This window comes from Canis lupus, chromosome 29 (genome assembly GCF_048164855.1).
Source record: "Canis lupus baileyi chromosome 29, mCanLup2.hap1, whole genome shotgun sequence".
NCBI lineage: Eukaryota > Metazoa > Chordata > Mammalia > Carnivora > Canidae > Canis > Canis lupus.
This window is the reverse complement of record NC_132866.1, coordinates 22564937-22588325: the sequence shown is the minus strand read 5'-3', so window position 1 is coordinate 22588325 and position 23389 is coordinate 22564937. Positions and strand designations below refer to the sequence as shown.

Sequence of the window (23389 nt, the reverse complement as noted above, 5' to 3'; positions counted from 1 at the left end):
GACTGTAAATATTATATACGAGCAGGGTTTTTCAGTATAGTTGCTTCAGTCAATAGTTGAGGCAACTTGCAAGATATTTTTGCTTGCTTGTTAAGTTCCCAACACAGATATCTAGATTCTTAAAATAAATACAATTTCCAACAGCAAGCCAACCAGGCAAGCTTACCTGAAGCCACTATGATGCTGGGAGCTGTGTCTCGGCTGGCAATGATCCCTGACGTGTAGGGATTCTCGGAGACCTTAAGGTGGAGGTGTAGTGAGCAATAGGGCTGAGAAGAGGAGAAATGAAGGTCATAAAAGCTTATAATCTCAATGGTCATTTAAAGTCCAGATTCAGAGGATCCAGTCATTCATCCAACCATCCCATCTAGCTATCCATCCATGCACTCATCTTCCATTCAGCAGATAACTGGTGTCTGCTAAGTCTAAGGCAGGTACCAAACTGGGGAATGAGGGAGTATCTTCATTTTGAGTCTGATCTACTGCCTTGATTGCCATTTGGTCATTCAAGTATTTTAGTACTCTATGTGTAAAACGGGGTTATGAAAGACTTACATTGACTAAAATTTGGTCTCTGCTGTCATGAAGTATTTAAGATTTTTCTACTGAATATCATAAAAAGAGACTATTGCAACAGCCATAAGGTCAGTAAAGATGAAATATGAAGTTCTACAGGCTGACATGACTATGTCCAACTTTGGATCAGGGAAGGCTTCAAGGAGAAAATGGTGCCTGAGGCAAAGACCAACCAAAGACCAGATAAATAATATTTCAGGCCTGAGTGATATCAACAACAAAGGAAAGAAGCAGAAGAGTTTAGACATGTAAGACTGAGGAGGAAAAATGGGATATCAAGTCAGGAAAAAAGTTTTGGTCAGGCTGGGAGGGCTCTGAAGAAGTCAGCAGGCACCTCTTGGCCACTGTCCATTGGAGACCTTGGTCTCAATTGTACAGAAGAAGCTGTATGGCATGTGAAACTCTCTTAACATCTACCAGGCAATCAACACAGTATCCATGTCAGGGTATTATCAGAATCAGTATTATTCAGTATAAAAGTCAAGCTTGTAGACAAAATGCACTAGTAATAACAATTTAAATGAAAATTTAAGGGACTTGTTATCTGTGTGCAAAAATCTCGATCAAATTCTCTGATTAAGATATCAACAGTTTTCAAACACAGGATAATAAATCTTATATAAATTTCATTTAAGATAGTTCTGGTACTGAGTTGTCAAAAACTACAAGTTTGTGTCTGAACCCACATCTCTTTTCATCTCTCAAAAAGATTATTTTCTAATCTTATCGGCTTGAGTTTTTGGAATCACCAATGTATCTCTGTTATTACTTTCATTCTGTTCTGTAGGTCTCAGCCGGCAGATATTCAGAGAGCTACAGAGATACAATGATTAAATTTATATGGGATAGAGTAAATGACAAACTAAAAATGAAGCTCAGGAATAAGAGCAGCCAAAATACTGGTGAAATGAAACAGTAGATCGAAACAGGGCTATTCCCCACTGCCAACGTAGAGAGTAAACTCTCAAGGGATAATGAGAGTAATAAATGATGGGTTTGGCCTGAAAATTTCATGGAAAGCTTTCCAAAAAGGAATTTTCACTTATAATGTTTCATAAAAGTAGGGAAGACTGCTACTATAAAAGACTCAGTTGGACCTAAATGCTTGGCTTCCTTTTGCCCAAGAGGAAGACGGGAATGGGCACTGTTATGTTTGTGGGGGTTCTAGGACAGTGCTGTTCTACTGACAGACACTAAGGCAGGAGAAAGTGGAGATGTCAAGCCATTTCTCCGTGAAAGTTTTCCTGACAGCTGCAGCCTATCAGAATCTCCCCTTCTCTGATTTATCTGAACATGTGCAATCTCATATTACCTATTTGAGGTATGAATACTTTTAACTCCCTAAGAGATAAGCTCTATAATTAAAGAGAAAACATCAAGTACTAATATGAATTATCTGTGGAACCTAGCATCAAATCTAAAAAAAGACAGCCAATAAACGCTTGAAATATCAAGCAATGCTTTATGCAGGACCTGAAAGACCTTTGTTGACTATTTTACTCAGAACAGTGCTAGAGGTAAGTTGGGCTAACTTATAAACCACATAATCAGATTAATGTGGAGTATTTCCATGGTATTCCAAGAAGTACATAACTCTTAGAGGATTAGCCTTGTCACATGGGCTTCCTGGAGGGCCTTTTGTAACACAACAGAGCAGAATATCCTCAGCTAAGGGAGCTCCCGGTTTGCAATCTTGAGCCAGATGCTTGCCACATACTTCATCACTTAACAGCTTAGAAGATTGTGAAGCTCAGTTGCCACCTGACCGGATCAAGGATTATTCGATATAGGGTGCTTGCCATTACAAAGGAAAGACGGCATTTTCAATTGGCCATCTCAGCACTGCTCTGTGGCTATGGCTTTCAGGGGCCTGAGATAAATTAATTTGAGAAAAAATATACCAATTCGGGCCATAGCAAAAACATTAGAAGTGCTCTTTTTGGTGCACTTTTTTCCTGCACTCTCACATTTGCAGTACTGGATTGCCCCCAGCTGGTATGAGGAGAATATTCCCTGACTTTTTTTTTTTTCCTTCCATTTTTTTCAAGGCAGATAGTCTACATCAATGCTCAAAGAAAAACAATGTTAAGTGATTCATCTTTACTTTTTTGAGTTAAACTTTTGTACTCGACCAGTTTTGGAGATCTGTCAAAATCAAGTCACCAAAAATTATAATGGCTATCAAGCCACTGCAAATTCCTGTGGGACACCACTGCTGACAAGGCTCTCTAATTGTTATACATACATTGCCCAGGCAGGGGGCACTCCACCTACCTCTCCTTTCCTTCCTTCTCTCCAGCCTTCTTGCATTCTTTTCTCCCATTACCAACCATGTCATAAATATCTGAGTATCTTTCCAGAGTTATCTCCCATTTAGGAGAGTCAAAGTACAGCTTGTCGCAAAGGCAGCTATGTCCCTTATCTTTCCACATTGAGAAAATGCAGAACTGTCCACGGAAACCACCAGGACCCAGCAGCTGACTTACAGAGAAGGGAGGGAGCAGCATGTGTGTTTGGCAACTGCTCTTTGTGTCCTTGCTCAAACCCAGTCACGGGGCATGGCACATCATCAACTCTTCAATATCAGGAGCAACTAGATCTTTGTCTTTAATCTTTTCACCATCAGGTTTTGAGTTTGAGGATCTGAGGCAAACTAAGGACTCTATCCCAAGAAAAAAAATACATAAAGGCAAATGCACACTGAGTTCTGTGTTCAATTTCAGGGAGTTCGCAGACTTCCTGAAGCCCAGCATGGATCTCTAGGTCCTAATTACCTTTCTCTTGCCTTATTCTTTTCTTTCTCATATTTAACCAGCAAAATCCTTTGGCCACTGCTAGTGCTCACTAAATGTCTGTTGGATTTAATTGATCCATTCATTAACTAGCTACTGCTTTCCTAGCACTGTGGATGGCCAACAGAGAATTACTAAATGACAGGAGATGTGCCTCCCAACATGAATTAAACATACAATAAATTAAAAAATAAACAACAACAAATTGTTAGATTATTTGAGAATCAGCTTCTCATTCTACTTCTTCTTTTTCCCAACCTCTTGCTAACAGCCTTTAAGTCTTCATGGTACCCTTATCCCTAGGGCTCCTAATCTGAGTATTACACTGAAAAGCCAAACCGAACCTTTTCTAAATAACAAGGCAGCAGCTAAAGTCTTAAATAGTATCCTCCAAAACCACTCCCTGCACATACACATTTGTGCTGTTTATGGCCCTGAACTGGAGCTAGAAATCCATTCGATTTATAGTAAAGAGTCAATGGCAAAGAAGAGAGAGGGCTCCAGGCCAACAGGAGGAGTCTGGGGCATTCAGTTCCACACCAATCCAACATACATGCAGAGTCACAGCCTGTGCAAGCGAGTGGAAAACACAGTCAGGAATCTCCTGGGGAAGCGGGCTGCCTAGCTCCAACAGAGAACCGTCAACTGAATCCACAAAGAAGTCACTGCCTCTCTCCACAAAACACTATGTTTTCCCTAGGGACCCAAAGAATTTGACACAGGCTCAGCTCGCATCTTGCCTCTTGGGAGCCCAAACCAGAGGCTTTGGAGGCAGGTGGACCATGACCTGTAATACCCCATCTAAGTGTACAATGTACTCTTCTGAGAAAAGAAATCCTAGCTGAGCCCTCCAGGCAATCAGTCTAAAAGTCCTAAAAATACAGCCGCAAATTACTCTGGATGTCTTATTTCTCTAGAATACATTGTACCAGGGACATTCTGTTTGGGGCTGTAATTCTGAACCTGTTCCACAGTTGTAACAGCCCTGCTGGAAAAACTGCTTTCTAATCACTAGGCTGGGCTTTCAGTGACACTGTCCCTTTCCAAGTGCTCACAATCTAAAATCACTTTTTATCTCTTCTCTGCCACCAGCTCCCAAGCCTAAAGAAGGTTTTTAATGGTCCGGGTCTCCTATAGCTCAAAGATTTACTTTCCTATTTTGTGTCTTTGGCAGATTTTTATAAGTGATTTCGGTCCCTGCCCTTCCCTCTGCCCCCCCACTCCTTTTGCCATTTCCTTTCCTCAGCCTGTTTTGTAAAACTCAGATTGAAAGTACATCAAACAGGGTTAATGAGGGAGGCAGGCCAAAAGACTCCTGGGTACCATACATCTAGAGCCCATTAATTCATCTTTCCTGGATCTTAATGAGCCTACTGATTTTGTTAACTGAAGGGTCAACCTGAGCCTCTGAACTTCGGAAGTGGATATTATGACAGATCCCTCAGTGTGGCTGTCAGTGGCAAGGGAAAGTTTCCACTGAGGTCCAAATGTGAAACTGAAACTACACCTGTCAATGAAGCATGGACTTTAGACAAACAATACTCATAACATCAACACACGCTGAACACCTGCCCCGCGGCATGAGTGATTCTTGAGCTGATTCTTTGCAGTGGCCAGAAAGACGGCCACAGTACCTCAACAGAGCTCACATTTTATTTTATTTTATTTTATTTTATTTTATTTTATTTTATTTTATTTTATTTTTTTTTTTTTCAGAGCTCACATTTTAGCAGGAGAAGGGAGACAAGACAGTCAACAAACATCTGTGCTGATTTCAGAGAACTAGGAGGGTCATGGATAAAAAAGAATCAGGCTAATACCACCGTAGAGGAAGCTTAAGAAAGTCTCTGAGATTAAGGTAATCAGGCAAGGATCTGAATGCCAAGAAAAAGCCAGACTAAGGAAATGACATTTTAAGAGAAATAATGGTGAATGCAGAGCCTAAGACATAAAGGAGCGCAGTGAGCTCAAGGAATGGAAAGAGGTGGTGTCCTCCCAAACAGTGGCTTATGTAAGGGAGGAGGGAGAGAGGCTGGAGAAGCAGGCTGAAGACGGTCCATATGAGACCTCGAAGGCCACAGTATAGTACCGAAATTTTATTCTACCTTAGTAAGAAAGTCATTAGAAACTTTAAGTAAAGGAGGGATAAAATCTGATTTTTTAAAGCTCAAGTTGATCTCATTTACATAAAATTTGAGAAAAGAGAAATCCAACCTACAGTAAGGAAAGCGGATTTGTGGTTGTCTACAGCCGGGGGTATAGAAACTCTGACTGCAAAGGGGTGCAAAGGAATTTTTGAGGGTGATGAAAATGTTCTATCTTGACCATGGTAGTGGTCACATAGGTATCTACATTTGTCAAGATTCGTCAAACTATACTCTTAAGACGAGTACTTTTTTGATATAGTTTTTCGGTTTTACCTCAGTAGAGTTGGATTACAAAAGAAAAGATCTCATTGGCTGCTGTCTAGAGAAAAGACTGCCGGGTAGAGACAAGAGGACCAGTTGGGAGTCTGTCACTGTAGGGCAGGTGGGAATGATGGTGGCTTGGATTAGGACAGTCTCAGTGGAGATAGGTAAGCAAGCTGCTACTGCATTTATATTTTGGAGGCATGGCAGTAAGACTTCCTAAGCACCTGGGTGGCTCAGTTGGTTAAGCATCTGCCATGAGCTTGGGTCATGATCTCAGGGTCCCAAGATCCAGCCCCACATGGGGGGGGGGGGTGTTCTTGCTCAGCAAAGAGTCTGCTTCTCCCTCTCCCTCCACCCCTCCCCTGGCTTATGCTTCTCTCTCATGCTCTCTCTATCTCAAACAAATAAAATCTTTAAACGCAATAAGAAGCCTTCTTAAAACTGGGCTGGAGGTAAAGCAGGAAGCACTACACTAAGTGCTTTGTGTCTGAGGCATTTCTACTGACCCATTTATGATGCCAGAGTGATCACAGGCAAGCCTGTTTGGGTGTTATGGTTAATTCTCTCTCATGGGCATTTAATCTCCAAGCGCATGGTGGGATGGAGGACCACATTGAAGCACTGGTGCATCTCATGCTTCTTTGGCTAAATACCATGATGCCTTAACTTGGAATAGCTAAACTAGGAAGGTCGCTCTGTTTTTTAAAATGCTACTGAACAATGCCTTGTATAGAGTAGGTATTCAATAAATAACTGTTACATTTACTTGCTCTGTCACTGGCTTTGTGCACTTACTATTACAACTGGCTTTTTTCCCCCCCGGTACATTACCAGTAATAAGGATGGAAGCTGAGTGGGAGGCTGAATTTTAGACTGCTTCCCTGATACACAGTGACAACTGTGATATCCTTTGCAACTAATAAGGTCAAGCCATGGCTGCTGGCATCTTCTCGAGTAGGAGGGTGACCTGCCTACAGCTGTGTGAGATGAACCTGCAAAGTGACTGTTCAGACTTCATGGGACAAAGCAAGCTGAGTGTGGATAACATCAACGTTGGAATTGTATGAAAACTGTGAACGCTGATACATATTCGTGTGTGTGTCCACAACCAAATCCTTCAAACTAAAACTAAGACATCTCCCCTCAAAGTTTACATACAGATCTCTCCTTTAGATAAACTGTTTCACAGAAATTAGCACTTAGGTATACTTTGTTTTGCAATTAATCTCTTCCTCCCCTCCTTCTGTGTTCACTCAGTATCTATTCACACATCAAGCTTGGGGCAGCATCAGAGCTACTATGAGGAGTGAGATGTGGCCCTATTATCTCTCATTAGTAATCTAGTCTCTTTCAAGAGGACTGAAAACTCCTTGAAGGCAAGACTCAACTCTGATCCCCTTCCTGGACACCTTCATATAATAAAAGAAGACCATACTTCAAAGCAATGGTCAGTAAGATTTTCTTTTTTTAAGGGCCAGGTAATAAATACTATAGGCTTTATGGACCATACATTCCTTGCCATGTCTATTCAGTTCTGCCATGTGGGCAAAAGCAGCCACAGTCCATTTATAAACAAACATGACCATGTTCCAGTAAAACTGTACTTAGAAAAACAAGTGGTAGGCCATATTTGCCTCCCAGGTCATATGGTCTAACAACCCCAGCTATACAGAATGAGACACAGATGAACAGAACGTATTACAAAGAGTATATATGAGGGTTTGGATTAGTTCTTATCCTTGTTTGAGGCATAAACGCCTCTGAAAATATGATTAAACACCTTTGCTGGAAAACACATCTACAAAATTTACATTTGCTTTCAGTTCATCAATTCTACAGCTGAATTTATGTATCAGTGGATATATAACAAGTCATTCATGGGAAAGTAAGGGTGCATATCCCCAACATAGATGGAAACTATCACATTCTCCCTTAAACTATAACTTGAGGTCCTCAATAGAACTTGGCTGTAAACTCAGAATCCTTGATGTGATGCCTTCCTTAACCCCCTCATGCCCTCTTATCTTTCCAGTACATCACAAAAGGCAGCATAGTGACTCTTGCACACACTCTGCCTTCATGCTCAGTTCTGTCCCCTTTTGTTCACCAGTTAAACAACAAGCCTTGGAACCACCTTCATCTGCTTGTTTAGTATCCACTTTAGCCCTCCAGTGTGTGCAACATTCTTCTCCAAGGTGAAAACTCACCAGTAAGCAGTGCACAGGGTCTCCCCTTAGATCCGTGTCCGGCGCCTGCAGCAAACGCCAGTCTCGGCCTTTGTTATATGTGATGAAAGTCTTCACTTGGTTGTCAATCTTCTTGTTAGCCAAGAACATTCCCTTTATCCCTGCTACCTGGGAAAAATTGACATGGCTGAAAAATACATCAATTTGAGCTAGGATACATTGGTTTACTTAAAAAATAAGCATACTGTCAAATTCAGCTGTAAGGACTTGTCTTAGCGGAAAGAGAGGGTGAGGCTGGGGGAAAAGGGGTAATGCTGAAGTATAATGACTCCCTGAACTGTGGGACACAAAAGCAATAGATCTATGCCCCTTACAGTATGGCAGTTGTATTCTAAGTTTGATGGAAGCTTTTTACTTCGTCTAAGGTAGGTTTGTGATAGTTTGCAGTTGCCTGGAGTTAAAAATCTGGTGCTTTCAGTTCTGCTGCCTGGCAAATGATGCATAAATAGGGCTACTTTAATTTTATGTTAGGCATAGCACCCATGGACTTAAATACTTTATTTTCTTTAATCTTTGTAACAATTCTCCTAAGCATGACTTTTTTTTTTTTTTTTTTTTTACATATGAGGAAACTGAGGCTCATCCAGGTAAAGTGACTTCTCCAAGGTCATGCTACCTAAGGTCACACAGAGAGTAAGTGGCAGACCTGGAATTTTAACCCAGAGCTGATGGCTTCATAGACTATGCTCTTAATAACTATCTAAATCGTTGAGCTATTTACAGCCTTGGGCAATTGAGAAAGGTCAGTTTAAAGCTCATGATCCAATTGCTATTGCTTTTCCCCCTTTTTTTCTTCTGTAAAAAGATGGCTCTATTAAGCCATGGAAATACACTGAACAAAAGAGAACAGCTTTTAAAGGTAAGAAGCAGTGGTTTCCCTAAATTGTCAAATCATTCCCTCTTCCATTCCTGTAACACTTGTTCGATGTTCCCACTGTCAAGAGTCCTTATTAATTACTTGGCTCTGACAATATGATTGCCTTCTCTCTTCCATATTTGAGGAAAGAGGTAAAATTGGTAACTTGACAAAACCGTGTGATAACAAATTGTTAGTTGTGTACCATATTTTTCAAGAGTCTTTGAGTGTATTAAATACTTCATACCTATTTTACTCTACTTGGAATTATGACAGCCCAGAAAGACTGGGGGCCAGGGAAAGAAGGATTTGAATACATGCAACAGTGCAGTACAGGCCATCTCATTCAATTCTTAGTAACCATGAGATAGAGTTACCAGCTGCCACATTTAAGGATAAGGAAACAGGTGAACTTAGAATGAGTGGCTTTGTAGAGCACAGATTGGGAGTAAGTGGATAAGCTAACAAGTATATTTGAACCCACTTATCTCAGCCCTTTAGAGGAGAATATGAAAGTTTTTAAGCAAAAGGATGAAAAAATAGCATGAGTCAATGCCATTCACCCAGCACTATGCCCAGGGCCTCTGGCATTCACTACAAATGGGCTACAGCCCAGATTCTATGAATGAAGAAACTGAGGTGTAGACAAAATTTAATTGCTTATGATAGAGAGTTGGGGTGCACATTCAAATCTGTCTGATTTCCGGTGTTCTTTTAACAAACACAGTTCTGAATTTCTCAACTCAGAGGTTGCGTTTCGATCAACAGAATATGTACATTTTACCTTGGCTTTTGACACAGTCAGACCTCATTAGTTTGTACCTGCTGATCTGGCATATGGGATAATTTAGAGTTGGGCCAACTTTGCATTCCTTTGGAATGACAAGTTTGTTAAGCAAATAAATGGTATAAACGAGTAGCTGGGAGGAATACTTTAAACTACTTAGGAAAACAAGCCTCTTTCTGGGCCATCGACAGCAAGCCGACAGTTTCTTATGCATTGTTGATCCTCAACAAATGTGGAAGACATAAATTCCAGGAGCACTGTACCTCCCAAGGATGGAATGATAATTAGGAATAGTATTTACTTATTCACTATACCAGCTCCATAAGGACTGCTCACCAGGGAACCCCATATTGCTTTTACATATGTTCCAGAGGCTGTTACATATTTAAATATGATTAAACTGCCAGTTCTTTAAAAACGAAATTTCATAAATCATAATTTTCACAAAGTCATACTCATTTTTCCCTCTGCAGCATACTCGTCCGTGAGAAACAACGCTGTCTTAACCATTCAACACTCTAGGTTACAATAAGTACAGAAAGAATGAAATTATTACCTATTCCAGTAGTTCTGTTGCCCATTTTCCTTCCTGCCCTCTCCCTCTTTTGGCAAGTGTGTCAGAGCAGGGTTATACGTGTTTAGGAGCTGGTTCATTTGATTTGCAGAAGCTGTGACTTTACTGGCCCCGGCTGCTTGGCATTATCAAATGCCACTTGAGCATAGAGCTGCGCTTTGTAATTCATCTTTGGCAGCTTGGCCTTCAGGTTTATCTTGGGGAATAAAAACTTGCCAAAGCTGAGGAGGCAATGTGTGACAATAGGGGATGAGCTGGCATGGGTCTGCTTATTTTCCTTTTGCGGCCAAGGCACTTTATCTGTGAAAATCCCATTTGTGGTGGCTTTTTATTTTTCTTGCTTTTTTTGGTCTGGTCTGCAAAGATGGTCACCCCTGCTCCTAAGTTTTCTGTGCCGTCAGCTGCTCCTTTTGCTCCAGGCCTGAGAAGCCCATCTTTGTGTCAAGGTGCACCTCTATGCACAAGGCACTTCCCTCAAGGGTTTTTTTTTTTGTGAGGTCTCACCTGATATGTCTTGAAACTTCTAGCTTCTTGCTTTGTATGTAACTTTGGAAATCAAGGAGCAGCATCAGTGCCCCATATGTGGAATGTGTGTGCACATGTATGTGTATACATAGGTATAAGGTCTGGGGTTCCATTGAGGATGGGGGACGTTTATGTTACCAGATAACCTCCCTCAGTATTCACTCTATGTGCATATTTGTGTGGAATGGAGCGGGGGCTAAGAGATGGCACGGGACTGGAAAAAGTAATAGTCCTCAGGAAGATATTCACAGTGACACAGATTTTGAGGAAGGTACTCCTATGGGAATAACACATCTTACTGTTGCGAGTTTGTCTTCTTTTGGGGGAAAGACCTGTTACTTTTTTTACCTTTCTGAATTCTTCAGAAAAATGCTGAGGGTGTTAGGAAGCCACTTATTTTTCTTTGCCTCTCATATGGGGAGTTTGATTCCAGAAGCCTCAAAGCTAATTAGTTATTATTTCTTATTCTCTAATCTCATATGGGCCAAAATAACATTTTGGTTAGATGTTAAACATGAAGTGTTACAGCTCAGAGCTCAGGCCAACACAAAGCACATCAGCACACTTACTGTGTCCTAGGATGATAGCTTCAGAGTGTCGCCCTCTTCTCTTTTATTTTACTCCCCTTGTTCACATGGGCTATCTCCCATTCCCTTGAATAACATGCTGATATGTCTCTACCTATTCACTTCCTTTTTTTTATATGCATCTCTAGAGGGTGCTCGTCTGTCCCAATCTTTCTTTCATATCCTCCATGCAGAGGCTAAGCTGGGAAGACCCCTGAACAAGAGTTTCTGCTTGTTTCTGACTCTACTGCTAATTGAGAGATGATCCCTCTTACCCTCTTGATCTCAGACCTCGGTGTCCATCGAAAGATGAATGGATAAAGAAGATGTGGTTTATGTATACAATGGAATATTACTCAGACTTCAATTACAAATCCAAAGTGTCAAAATTTGAAGATAATAAAAATTATGAATCAATAAGTATGGCAAGAAAGAGAATATATCTGTGACCATAATTTCTTTCGGTTCTGGACATAGGATATTTTTATGTTCTAAAGAGAGGATCGCAGCCAGAAGAGACACATACTCAGAGGGAGAGGGGCCAGGGGTGCCTCTGCAGTCAAGGAGACCACTCCCTCTAAAACGTCCAGGTGTTATTTTCTTCCCTATTTCTTCCCTTGCATTCCTCTCCTACAGAGAGAATAAACTTAAATGTAATGCGATGGTACATTCTACATCCTATAAGAAACATGCCCTGGAATGGAGAGCATTTTTCTTCTCTACCTCCTATGGTGGGATTGTAAGAGGCACCTTCCCCCAAGAAATCAAGGTGTAAGTAGATCATCATAACTGTTGAGCTTTATCTTTTAAAGAGGGGGAACTCATAACATGCGGAAGACACGATGTGTGTAACTAAACATGCACTGCTCATTGGTTATGTCTTCCATGATGCCCACTGTGCTTATTCATGTATGTGCACATTCTGTGCATTCCGAATTTTCTAGCCAAGTGGCTTCACTCCCAACACAACCCTTTCCACTTGGCTGGGGTGAACTGTCATTGTCCATTAAGCCAAAGTGCTCTTCATCATCATTAATTAATATTCCCTTCCCAGAGGAGGGAGGATATTGTCCAAAGCTGTCAGACCCCCTCTCATCATCCACACCAGACAAAAACACTAGGAATCACACGTCTCAGACACACTCATCATTGTCTCCTTTTCTCTGGCTACCATCAGGCGTGCTGTCTTCTGTTACCCATCCCATGTGATGCCATTGGAGCATTTGTGCTATTCAGGAATGACAGAATTTTAGGATGCTTGTTTCTAGGCTTCTCTTATGAAAACACATCCACCAGACAAAATTGGGAGGCACAATGATAGCACTGCCTGAATTTAGCTGTAAATGCAGACTTAGGACTTGGGTCAGAAGGTGGTGAATAGGTCCAGAACTATCATTTGTGGATTATGTTTATGTTGGCTTTTTGCCAAGACTGTTTTCTTTTTCTTGTCTGGTTTCTTCTACTTTTGGTAAAGTCTAATACTATTTATCCTGTCCTTCAATGGCCTTCAGTCTTAGGGCTATTACTGGACCACAATCAAATACAAGCCCAAATCTTTCCAGAGACACCAATAGTTTGTTGTTAAGAGTTTGCATACTCTAGTATTTATTTATTTATTTATTTATTTATTTATTTATTTATTTATTTATTCATTCATTCATTCATTCATTCATTCATTTATTTATTATTTATGATAGTTACACACACAAACACACACACAGAAAGAGAGAGAGAGAGAGGCAGAGACGTAGGCAGAGGGAGAAGCAGGCTCCATGCACTGGGAGCCTGACGTGGGATTCGATCCCTGGTCTCCAGGATCGCGCCCTGGGCCAAAGGCAGGCACTAAACTGCTGCGCCACCCAGGGATCCCCATACTCTAATATTTAGATACTAAATCTACTACTTACTAGCTTTATAATCTTGAAAAAAATGGTAACATTTTCTGAGTCCATTTACTTATGTTTAAAGTGGAAGTAATTAGAGTCCCAGTATCATAAAGTTATTATAGGATTGAATGAGATAATTATGGAAGGCTCTTTACACAATGTCTAGCACATACTGGCATCCACAATTTTATATATTATTATAATCTCTCATCAACAAAAATCACTATCCAGCATTTTCGCTCTTTGGCCGGCCACCTTTCTTGGCTCACATTTCTGAACTCTTTCAATGTGGTCCATGTTCAGTGACCAAATGACACTGAACAAAATACTCTGGTATTTCAATAATTAAACCATGTAAGATGGTCACTCAACACTTTGTCCCCAACATTCCCTATGTTATTACATACATACAAGTACTTCTAGGGCAGAGAGAGCCATATTTGTTGTAAAGTTCCAAAGTGTGATGTGAACAAAATTACTGAATTTAATGAGAAATCTGCTTCCTTTGGATTTCCCACAAAGACTCATCAACAATACATATCTTTGATACACAGACTCACACCATTATGCATTATATTACACAGTCTGCCTCTACCACAACAGCTTAAAGAATGCACAGGAATGACAGGTAATTGGCATGCAGAAGCATACAAGCAAAGAATTCACACCACTCCCCTCAGTCACCCCTAAATATGAGCAGACGTGCACTCCATATATTCTATCTTTGTCACTCCTACCTCATATGTTGCTCATCTATGCTCCTTATTAATTCATTTATGGATTTTCTTACTTTTCATTTATCTCTAAGCACTCATCATTCATTGCAATTCTACTGGGAAATTCATGCTGGATGGCTTTCAGCTTCCTGCTAGCCAGAACAATCAGATTTAAGGAACATTTGTGCCAGGTTCCATGTCAGCCAATACTCTTTCTATCTAGGTAATCAGCAGATACGGCACCGCCGTTCTGATCACATCAATTTCAATTCAAGTTGCTGCGAACTGTCAGGCTAATAAAACCAAAGACTCTTCTTCCGGGGTCCTGGGATGCAGAACACCTTTACATAATGCAGTCACACCACTGCTTATAGTGATGATAATAGGAGCCAACAGTTTCCCTACAGATACTCAACTGCAAGAGAGACATAAAAGGAAAAACACAAGGATTAACCAAGGAATGATTTGCCATGTCCAGAAGTCACCCTTTTTCCTCTTTTCATTCCATACCTGTTAGCAATGTCTGAATTCAGAAAACCATTCATGGAAACAGGTGTATATAACAGAACATTGCAAAATCGTTCCTGTCCAAATATGTGATCTCTTTTATCATCAAGGGACTAATTAGAATGGTCTTTGTTTTGGCAGAAAACAAAGTTTATCTCCCAAAAAACTCTTCCACAATAACTTGAAAAGAGGGGGGAAGTTATTCTCAAAAGGAAAAATGCAACCTGAAAATCAGAAAATGTTTTTGGGAGAACAAGGACAGAGTCAAGGCCAAGGTAGCAAACCAGGTGATTCATCCGGGGCAGCTGCTTTGACTTATCAGACTCTTGAAGCAAGATATTTCCATTCTAAGTGCTGGGATATGGCGCAAAAACACATGGAATTTCAACAGAATGCTTAAAATTTAAATGTTTGTATGACATTTACAAATGAGGAAAGAAGCATGGCAATTTACACTTGTTTATAACAAGATGACTAGTTGGCATTAAACGATGTCCTATGGCCATGCTAAGTGCAATACAGGAAGAAACAGAGATCCAAAATATTGGAAGTGTGTTGGATATTTAAACAATGTGGGTAGATTTTAAGACTATAAGAATAGAACATTATATTGGGGCTTAACCTCATTGGAATATAATATTAATTATGCTATCTATAATTTGTTGATCATTGATGCATTTCTGGCACTGTTCATAATACATACGGTAAGAAGATTAACTTAAGTAATCCTCAGAAATTCTATCAAGTAGATACCATGTATAGCTCCATATTTTAAACAAGGAAACTGAGGCTTGGAAATTCTTGGCTTTGTCTCTAGAATACATACATCTGGTGTAGCAAGGATTTAAATCCAGGCAGCCTGACTCCAAAATTTATACTGTAAATCACAATTTTATCCAACATAAATTTGAAACTAAATCACCAGAATATGTAAATGTTTTCCAGAATACATGTTCAGTTTGAGGCTGAGATATATGATACTACTATATTTATCTAGAACCTGGACAGAAAAAGAGTGGAAAAACCTTGTGAATGTGTAAAAAAGTTTGCAGTAGATTTTTCTAAATATATACAGACAGACTATGTCTAATGCTAGTTTGGGCTTTGAATGGAGCATATAAGTTTGTTAATATAACTTTATATATACAAAGAAGTTTAGATACTAGAAGATAATCCCCAAGAGCTCCTAAAGGAGAACGGGGGAGTTGATAACATTAAATGGAATTACAATGATAGGTTTAAATTATTAAATGAAATTGGTTCCTTTCTTCAATATAATTCCCTTGCTTCTAGTTATATAAACAACTTCCTGACTTTATGAACTTATAATCAACCAAAAGATAGCATCATTAGGACTGTACATATTTGAATCGGTTTTAGATGTTTTTTTTTCCAGATAGGATATAAGTAAATGAGTACATTTCCCAAATTCTGAATACATTTTGTAATGGCTCATTATAACCCATTATAAATCCTTCAGAGTGCAAGATAAGACTGACAAATGGCTAAAATCCATCCTCAAACAGCAGCTTTCTTTCTCCCTAGCTGTGCTTTAAATGGCATTTGTTATGAAAGCTAACCGTTCTAACATAAATGATTTTATTTTGTATCCTGGTCATTTTGAGAAACAAAGGTCCATAGTTGTTTTAGGGAAGTTGTTTTTTTGTCTCTGCCTCCCCCCTTCCCATTTAGGAGAGAAAGACCTAACACTTTGCTCTCACTCACTGGCCATCTGAGGAGATGATAATTAATCAGTGAAAGTTATCAGGTTAGAAAGGTCCAATGGCTTAGGAAAATAATTATGTGAGAACATTAAGTGATAGACAAGTTAAATTCCCTAAAAAAAAAAAAAAAAAAAAAAAGAAGAAGAAAAGAAAGGTCCAATGGGAGCATCTTCTAGTGCAATGCAAAGATGTCTCCCTCATGCTCACTGGCCCTTTGCTCACACTATGACACCCTGTTTGCCCACTCTCTCCAGGTCCCGAGACATCATGGCCTGTGGATTTCATCAAAAAAGGATGCCTCCCAGAGGTGATGTGTGGATTGTAACTTAACCAATAAAAATGTTCTACGAATCCTCGCCTCCCCCAAATGAAATGAGGCCACATAAGGAATTGGACTTAAAATGACGGAGGCAATGGCCAAAGGCAGGCCTTCACCTGCCGGCCCAGACATTGTAGTGGCTCAGGACCACACACACTTCGTGACATACCTCATAGAGGTCGATCATGATGTTGCCCTCTGGACCTCTGCTGCTCTGAACATTCTCCAAGGCCAGCGTGAAATAGACCCCACGGGTGTCTGAGATATAGAGGTTGTATGTGTCATTCTGGTTCCATTCTTGAACCGCTGCAAACACTTGATTCTCATCTGTGCTGATGACATGCATGTCCTGAGGACAAAGAGAAGTGAAAAGGATGATGAGGTTCGTACATTAACATGGCATATGTCCAAAGAGAGCAGAATCTCGTGAAGAATACCAGACTAGGCTCTTAGGCACTGTCATGGAAGGTGAAAATTTTCCTTTTGCATATTTGTGAAATAATAATTAATAAGGAAAGTGTTAATCATATATTTCCTTTGTTATATGTAGGGTTAGGCAGTAAGATCATGAGAAAATAGGGCAGAGAGATGCTTGGTAGCTCACTTATTATTTAGTTACCTCATTAGATAACTGAAGAATACTTTCAAGTGTGCATGACTTTGGAGAATCAGTCATCCTGATATTCTTGCCAGGCACAAACATGGTACATGTTCAGAAAGCTTATGTGGGGCAGAAATGAGGAAAAGTTGGAGAAAGAGAGAGAGAAAACCAACAAGTCCTGCATCTCTCAGTGTGGTCCCTGGGCCACCAATGTGGGCATCACCTGCAAGCTTGTCAGATACACAATCTCAGGCCTCACTTATTGAATCAAAAATCTACATTTAAATACAATCTTTGTGTAATTCATATGCACATTAAAGTTTCCAAACCATTCCCCCAGGCTTAGCACCTCCCAGAAGCCCTTGAGGAAAACACTTGAGAACCCCAAAGTACTAATCTTTCAGGTCAATAAGTGTTCAAGGACTTAGTGGTTTATCTAAACCTTTACTCTGAAAAGTTTAGCAGGAAACCTTAAGTGAGAGAGGGAAAAAGTAGCCTGCTTTCAGATTCTGGTAGTCCTGGAGATAAAAACAAGGCAAAGGTAACGTGGAGGCAGTGAGCAGGCGTGGGGGAGTGGAGGAGGCAGGGGATGAGTCCAAATCCTTTCTTCCCCATCAAAACTCCAGAGAAGTGGATGTCTGGCGGGGAGGATAACACAGACCAAGGCTTGTTGTCTTCTGTGCAAATGCTTTGGCAGCCGTCTACTGCCTTTGCTCAAGGCAGTAGACACTGGTATAACTTTCAAAAACCAGAAATCAAATCAAAACATACAACAGAATTACATGTAAACACAAAGAAAGAAGAGCAATAAGGAAAGATTCTTAGCCCATGTGTAGCTTAGTACTCAAATCTTCCCAGATGGATCATCCTCCACCCTTGAAAAGCTTCAGGAGATCTTTCAATCTTCTTTGGCAAGAATTTCAGTGCTAGAAAGTTCTACCTAACTTCTAACCTAAATTTCTCATTGTAATACATGTCCGTGTTCTCTCAACCAAACAATCAGCAATTCAGGTTGGAACCTGCTCTAAACACAGAGGAACAAGTCTTTTCCTCCTTTACCATGATCACAGTGAACTCCTATGATCCCAGAAGGAAGAAGTCTTTATCCAAAGAGTTTTATATTCCTCACCCCTCCTTGGGTCTTATGTGCCATACTTTAGTGTTTGGTAATGATTTTATAAAAAGAATACAGAGCGGGAGGCCAAAAATGAATCCTTCCCATTAATTCAATGTGGATCAATAATGTAAACTTATGTTTGGTATAGAAGTTGGCCATTGCTTATATCAGCCAAATGTCTATTTCCATTTCTTCTAATAATGGTAGTTGATGTTCTTTGAAAAACACCCTTATGACTCTCAGACAAATTTCCTCCCTGTACTTAGTCTTTGCTACTTTTTTCTATCCTCAGCACCAGACAAGCTTGTTGGCCTAGCATTCAGGATATTCAATATCCTTGACCACACTGGTTGGATCAGTGTTGGGTATGCAACATAAAGTCAAGAAGACATAATTCTAGAATGATACCAGTATTATCAATAAGTTAAAAAAAAAAAAAAGTCTAGATCTGATGGAGACACATCTTGGAGGGGAGGCAGGGGAGGCAAGGGATGAAACCAGTCCTGAAGAAAATAGGCTCAAAAGGGAGATAGGCCACATTCTGTGAATGCTTTTGGGTCTTTGATTGTGGACAACTAAGAAGCCTGCCGCACCTGTAAACCTTTCAGTTAGAGAGAACAGTAGAACACAATGGTTAAAAGAATGGACCTTGAAGTCAAACTACCTCTGCAACATAGCTATGTGAACTAAACTCTTTGCCTCAGAATTTCTACCTGCAAAACGGATAGCAGTATGCCCTCCATGGAGTTGTGAGGATTAAATCACTTACTAGGTGTAAGTGATTAGCATTATAATAGTGCCTGGCACAGAGTATCTGTTCCATCCATGCTACTTATTTTCAGTTACATAAGCCCTTAAATCCCCTTTGTTGATTAAGCAAGAGTCATATGGCCTTTCTGTTCACTGCACATGTTGGGGGACTGGCTAGTATACCTAAGAAGAAATAGTTCATGCAAGTATTTTGCTTCTTTCTAACAGAGGGAGTTAGCTATAGAAATTAGCCCAAGGGCCATTCAACAACTGAGGGCCAAACTTTCTATGGGTTCCCACTTCCTAAAGGACAAAGACCCAAATCCTTATTCTGGCATTTAAAATCCTCAAATAACTGCTTTCAATTCACATTCCCCCACCAGTAGGATGCAGTATCTTCCCTGAATTCAAGTTAAAATATTTAAGCACAGATCTGGCCCCCCACAGACCATGGACAACATACCTATTGCCCACCTCTGTGCCTTTGGAATGAGTTTGTGCACTGGTGAACCTTTGAAGTCCAGGTCACCACAGATATCTTAATAAATGCTAGGGACAAGAGTGCATCAACTATATTATCCCAACTCATATAAATCTTTATTTTGTAGTTTTGGAACCAAAACACAGGGCTTCAAGGTCACTTAGAGAACTAGTTGAGTAACAATAGCAGATTCAAATGGCCATTTCTAGATAAGGGCCAAGATCAGATCTCTCTCTCCATATAATCTAATTACATTGTAGAGACTTAAAAAATGTTGGTCTCAGATATCTTAATTGAAAGATCTGACATGTTTAAATGTCATCTTTCTTTCTTCTTCTTGTCTACATTCTTCTCCATCAGGAACATATGCTCTTTCTACACAGAGTGACACTTTATGTTGAATATTTTTACTAAGACACAAAATTTTAAAATGAGAAGTGACCTTTGGAATCTTTTACTTGAGTGCTTTCCAAAATCTGTTCCATAGGACACCAGCATTGATGGATTCTAATAGACTTTTTTTTTAATGGATCCCTTTGTAAAAAGCTTTGATTAATGCTGAATTATATAGTTTTCTTGCTCACAGGACATCCTAGAGCTTTTGACACCAGTGACCTACAGATACTCTTGAGGCAAGGGACATAGAATGGAGTTTATTTTTTTCTTAAGCTTATTTGATCATAGAACCAAATTTTTGTGAGGCATCTCCAAGGATATTATATTCAGAGTAATGTTTACTTTAATTTAAAAATGTAAAAACTAAAACAACAAACAGACAAAAAACAGAGAAAGAGAAATTGATAAGCCAGTCTAAGGCTTCAAAGCAGGTTAGCGACAGATGCAGGGCTGGAATCTGGGCCTCCTGCTGTCAGCCTCTGCACCACCCACGCCCCTGTTCCCATCGATCCCCCACCACACAGACAACTAGATCCATACTGATAATAATATTACCTTGCTTTTATAGAGTATCTGTCCTCCAAAATGCTCAAAGCACTTTCATATGTATTGCCTCATTCATCTCCCTTGAGTAGCTCAGAACAAGCTCCAAATAAGGTAAGGGAAGGAAACTGTCACCAGGACTCCCAGTCTGGGGGGCCTCATGCTTTTAACAGCAGCAGCGGCATTAAAGTCTCCCCATCCCCCTCTCTAGGCAGCGGTACCATATTATCATTATCATTATTATTATTATTTTTTAACACAGCTCAAGGTAACCATGGTCTTTCAAGAGTTGATACAATGGCAGTGAATGATTACAGAAAATTTGAAGATGAAACTGTGGTTTGTCTTAATTCCTTTGGTGGGCACGAAGCTTTCCAGCTAAGGCAGCCCTGGCTTTGATAGAAGGCCATGGAAGTACAGGCACTTTTCTGGCAGATCACTCCACCCAAGCTGGGGCTATTCTTTGAAGGTGTAATGGCATTGTAATAAGGCATCTCATTGCCTTAAATAATAAACACTTGCTTGGATCACATAATACATTCATTTGCTCTACTGGCTCCTATTTTTCTGGGGAGAAGTGAAATTAATCATTGCATTCTACCCTCATACCTGGGATGAGACTAGTAATGGAGGATGCTCATCTGGTATAGAAAGGGGAGGGGACAGACAGCAGATTCAGGCTCAAAGTACAACTTTTTCTTCCAGACTGGCTGGATGTCACTGAGGGCAAGTGTACACAGTGATCTGTGTGATGGTTATGAACAAGCAATGCAAAGTATGTGTTTCCTAACACTCTAGCAACAGATCCAAAGATGTTTCTTTGGTTTTAAATGGCCATTTCCAGGGCTCCTTATGTCCATGGGACTTTTTGACGGCCCTGCAGTATATCAAAATTTGTGTGTGTGTGTGTGTGGGGGGGGGATCTGCTATCTTAATTAAGCTATTAATTTATTTCAAGAGAAGAAAAGTATAATACAAAGGATGCCAGTTTAGGAGCTCAGGAGACTTGAGTGTTAGCCTCAGTTAGACTATGAACAGCATTTGGTTTAGCCGGGACTTATTCCACACAAAGAGTATATTCCCAGGAGAGAGAGCACAAGAAGAGTGACTCAGATCTGCTGCTTCCTGATTGGGTCTCAATTCCCACACGCCTCTTGAGCAAGAGCATCTCCCTGCATTGACTTTAATTCTTGTTTTTAAAGGTATAAATCTTGCAAGCTAAACTACTGCATTTACTGATCAATCAAAGTAATAGCAATTTATTTCAGCACTCAAGAGGGGGGCGGGGACCCAAAATGGCTCTGTTGGACTTACTGAGAAGGCATGATCATGTCCCTCATGGACCTTCCTAAAAGATTATCCAGGGTAATTTTAACAACACTCAAATTTAGCTTTACATATGGACTTTACCCAATTATCATCTAAGGCACAACTCCAAAGTTGTAAGTGCTTGTCTTTTTGGAAAACATTTTAAACTGAATCAAGAGCAGGGAGCATTTAAATGTATACAATCACAGACATATAGTTCTGGGCAATTGCCACTGTCATTAGTCTCTTAGTGGCTGAAAATAGTAACTGCTATCATGGATATCCTCCTTTGGAGTCAACAGTGCAATTTAATGTGTGCTACTATTTCGAATGAGCTGGCATCTCAGCCCACCTTACTACTGCTAGGCTTAGGGGCAGAGTGATGGCCAAGAAAGAGAACTCTGCCTGGCGAGGCCAGAGCAACTGGTGACCATTGGCTCTCCTGGAAGAGGAGACCTGTGAAGCCCTTGTTTTATATCTATCACATGATTTTCAGGCAGGTAGCTGGTGTTGGTCCAGGACAGCATACTACGAAGTTATGGATAAATACACAAGATAAGGAGTCATGAACATTCAATCAAAAAAAAAAAAAAAGTTCTCTATGTTCTCTGTCCAACCCAAAGATTTCAAAGCTGAGCTACAGCTATATTTAAACCTACACTGTCCCTCTCCTACAGCCATATATACCTCCCTTGTTCTAAGATAAGGCACAATATATTAACTATTTCAGACCACAAATACACAGCTTTGAGCTACCAAGTCAGTTTGACCTCCACTAGGTGGCGCTCCGTATTAACGCAGTTCTTCAGTGTTTCTGGAAAGACAGCCCAGGGATGTCAGCAGTTGAGAGGGTCTTTAACTTTCGTCTGTCATTATTTTCAAAGGAGTAGGTCTTTGGGGAAATCCAAAAAATTAGCTGTGCCTCAGAACTAAGTCAAAGAGTCTCATAAATCCTATTGAGAGAAAAGGCAAAAGTTGGATGCCACATAGATGCACCACCTCTCAATAATTAACAACAATAAAATGAAATAGAAATGTATTACACCTGTTTTACTGATATAATGTGTATCCAAAGCCTATTTTCTGCCTTGCTAGAATACCCATACCTTCTACTTGAAAATATTTACTACTGAAAAGTAAAAGCAAATCAGTTAATCTATTCAGACGCATCTATAGCAAGAATTAGAGAGAGAGAGAGAGAGAGAGAGAGAGAGAAGCTGAAAAATAGTCATAGGAGATGAGAAGAGATAAATGATTATGAGAAACTGAAAGGGTCCTTGGGAAAGGGGTGAAGGCAAGAATATGGGAATTGGAGAAAATATGGAAATGAAGAAATCCATTTAGGTCATACCTTAGGCAAAGCATATTTGGGCAGCTTCATTTGGGCAAATGCATTCCTTCGGTAGGACACGTAGTAATGTGGCCGTCCTCCTGATGTCAGCTGGATGATAAACACAAAAGTAAGAGGAGCTACTCTAACAGTTACAGGCCATAGAAAAAACAGCCGTGAATGGCAGGGGCTAGCTGCCAACCCAACAGTGTGCATGACTATTGTGGACAAGTGTAAAGAACTAGAGTTCCATTCAAAAACAACTCATACAGTGTATGTGAGTTGGTCTGAGGCCCAAGCTAAACCCATAACATGAAAATTTAATTCTTCAGTTTGCACTGTGGCTCAGAAGCCAGGCAATATTTTCAGTGTCTTTTC

The 23389-nt window shown here is 40.2% G+C and overlaps 1 protein-coding gene across 5 annotated transcripts in view; it reads right to left on the bottom strand.

Moving 5' to 3' along the window:
• The window catches only part of SORCS1 (sortilin related VPS10 domain containing receptor 1), a 506783-nt gene that overhangs the window by 103237 nt on the left and 380157 nt on the right, over positions 1-23389 (bottom strand). For all 5 annotated transcript variants that reach the window (XM_072805397.1, XM_072805395.1, XM_072805394.1 and 2 more), the window contains exons 8-11: positions 23033-23122; positions 16655-16834; positions 7987-8133; positions 167-269 (exon numbers count right to left, since the gene is read on the bottom strand). In XM_072805397.1, the coding sequence (XP_072661498.1) occupies positions 167-269; positions 7987-8133; positions 16655-16834; positions 23033-23122 (520 nt within the window). The remainder of the gene's footprint in view (positions 1-166; positions 270-7986; positions 8134-16654; positions 16835-23032; positions 23123-23389) is intronic.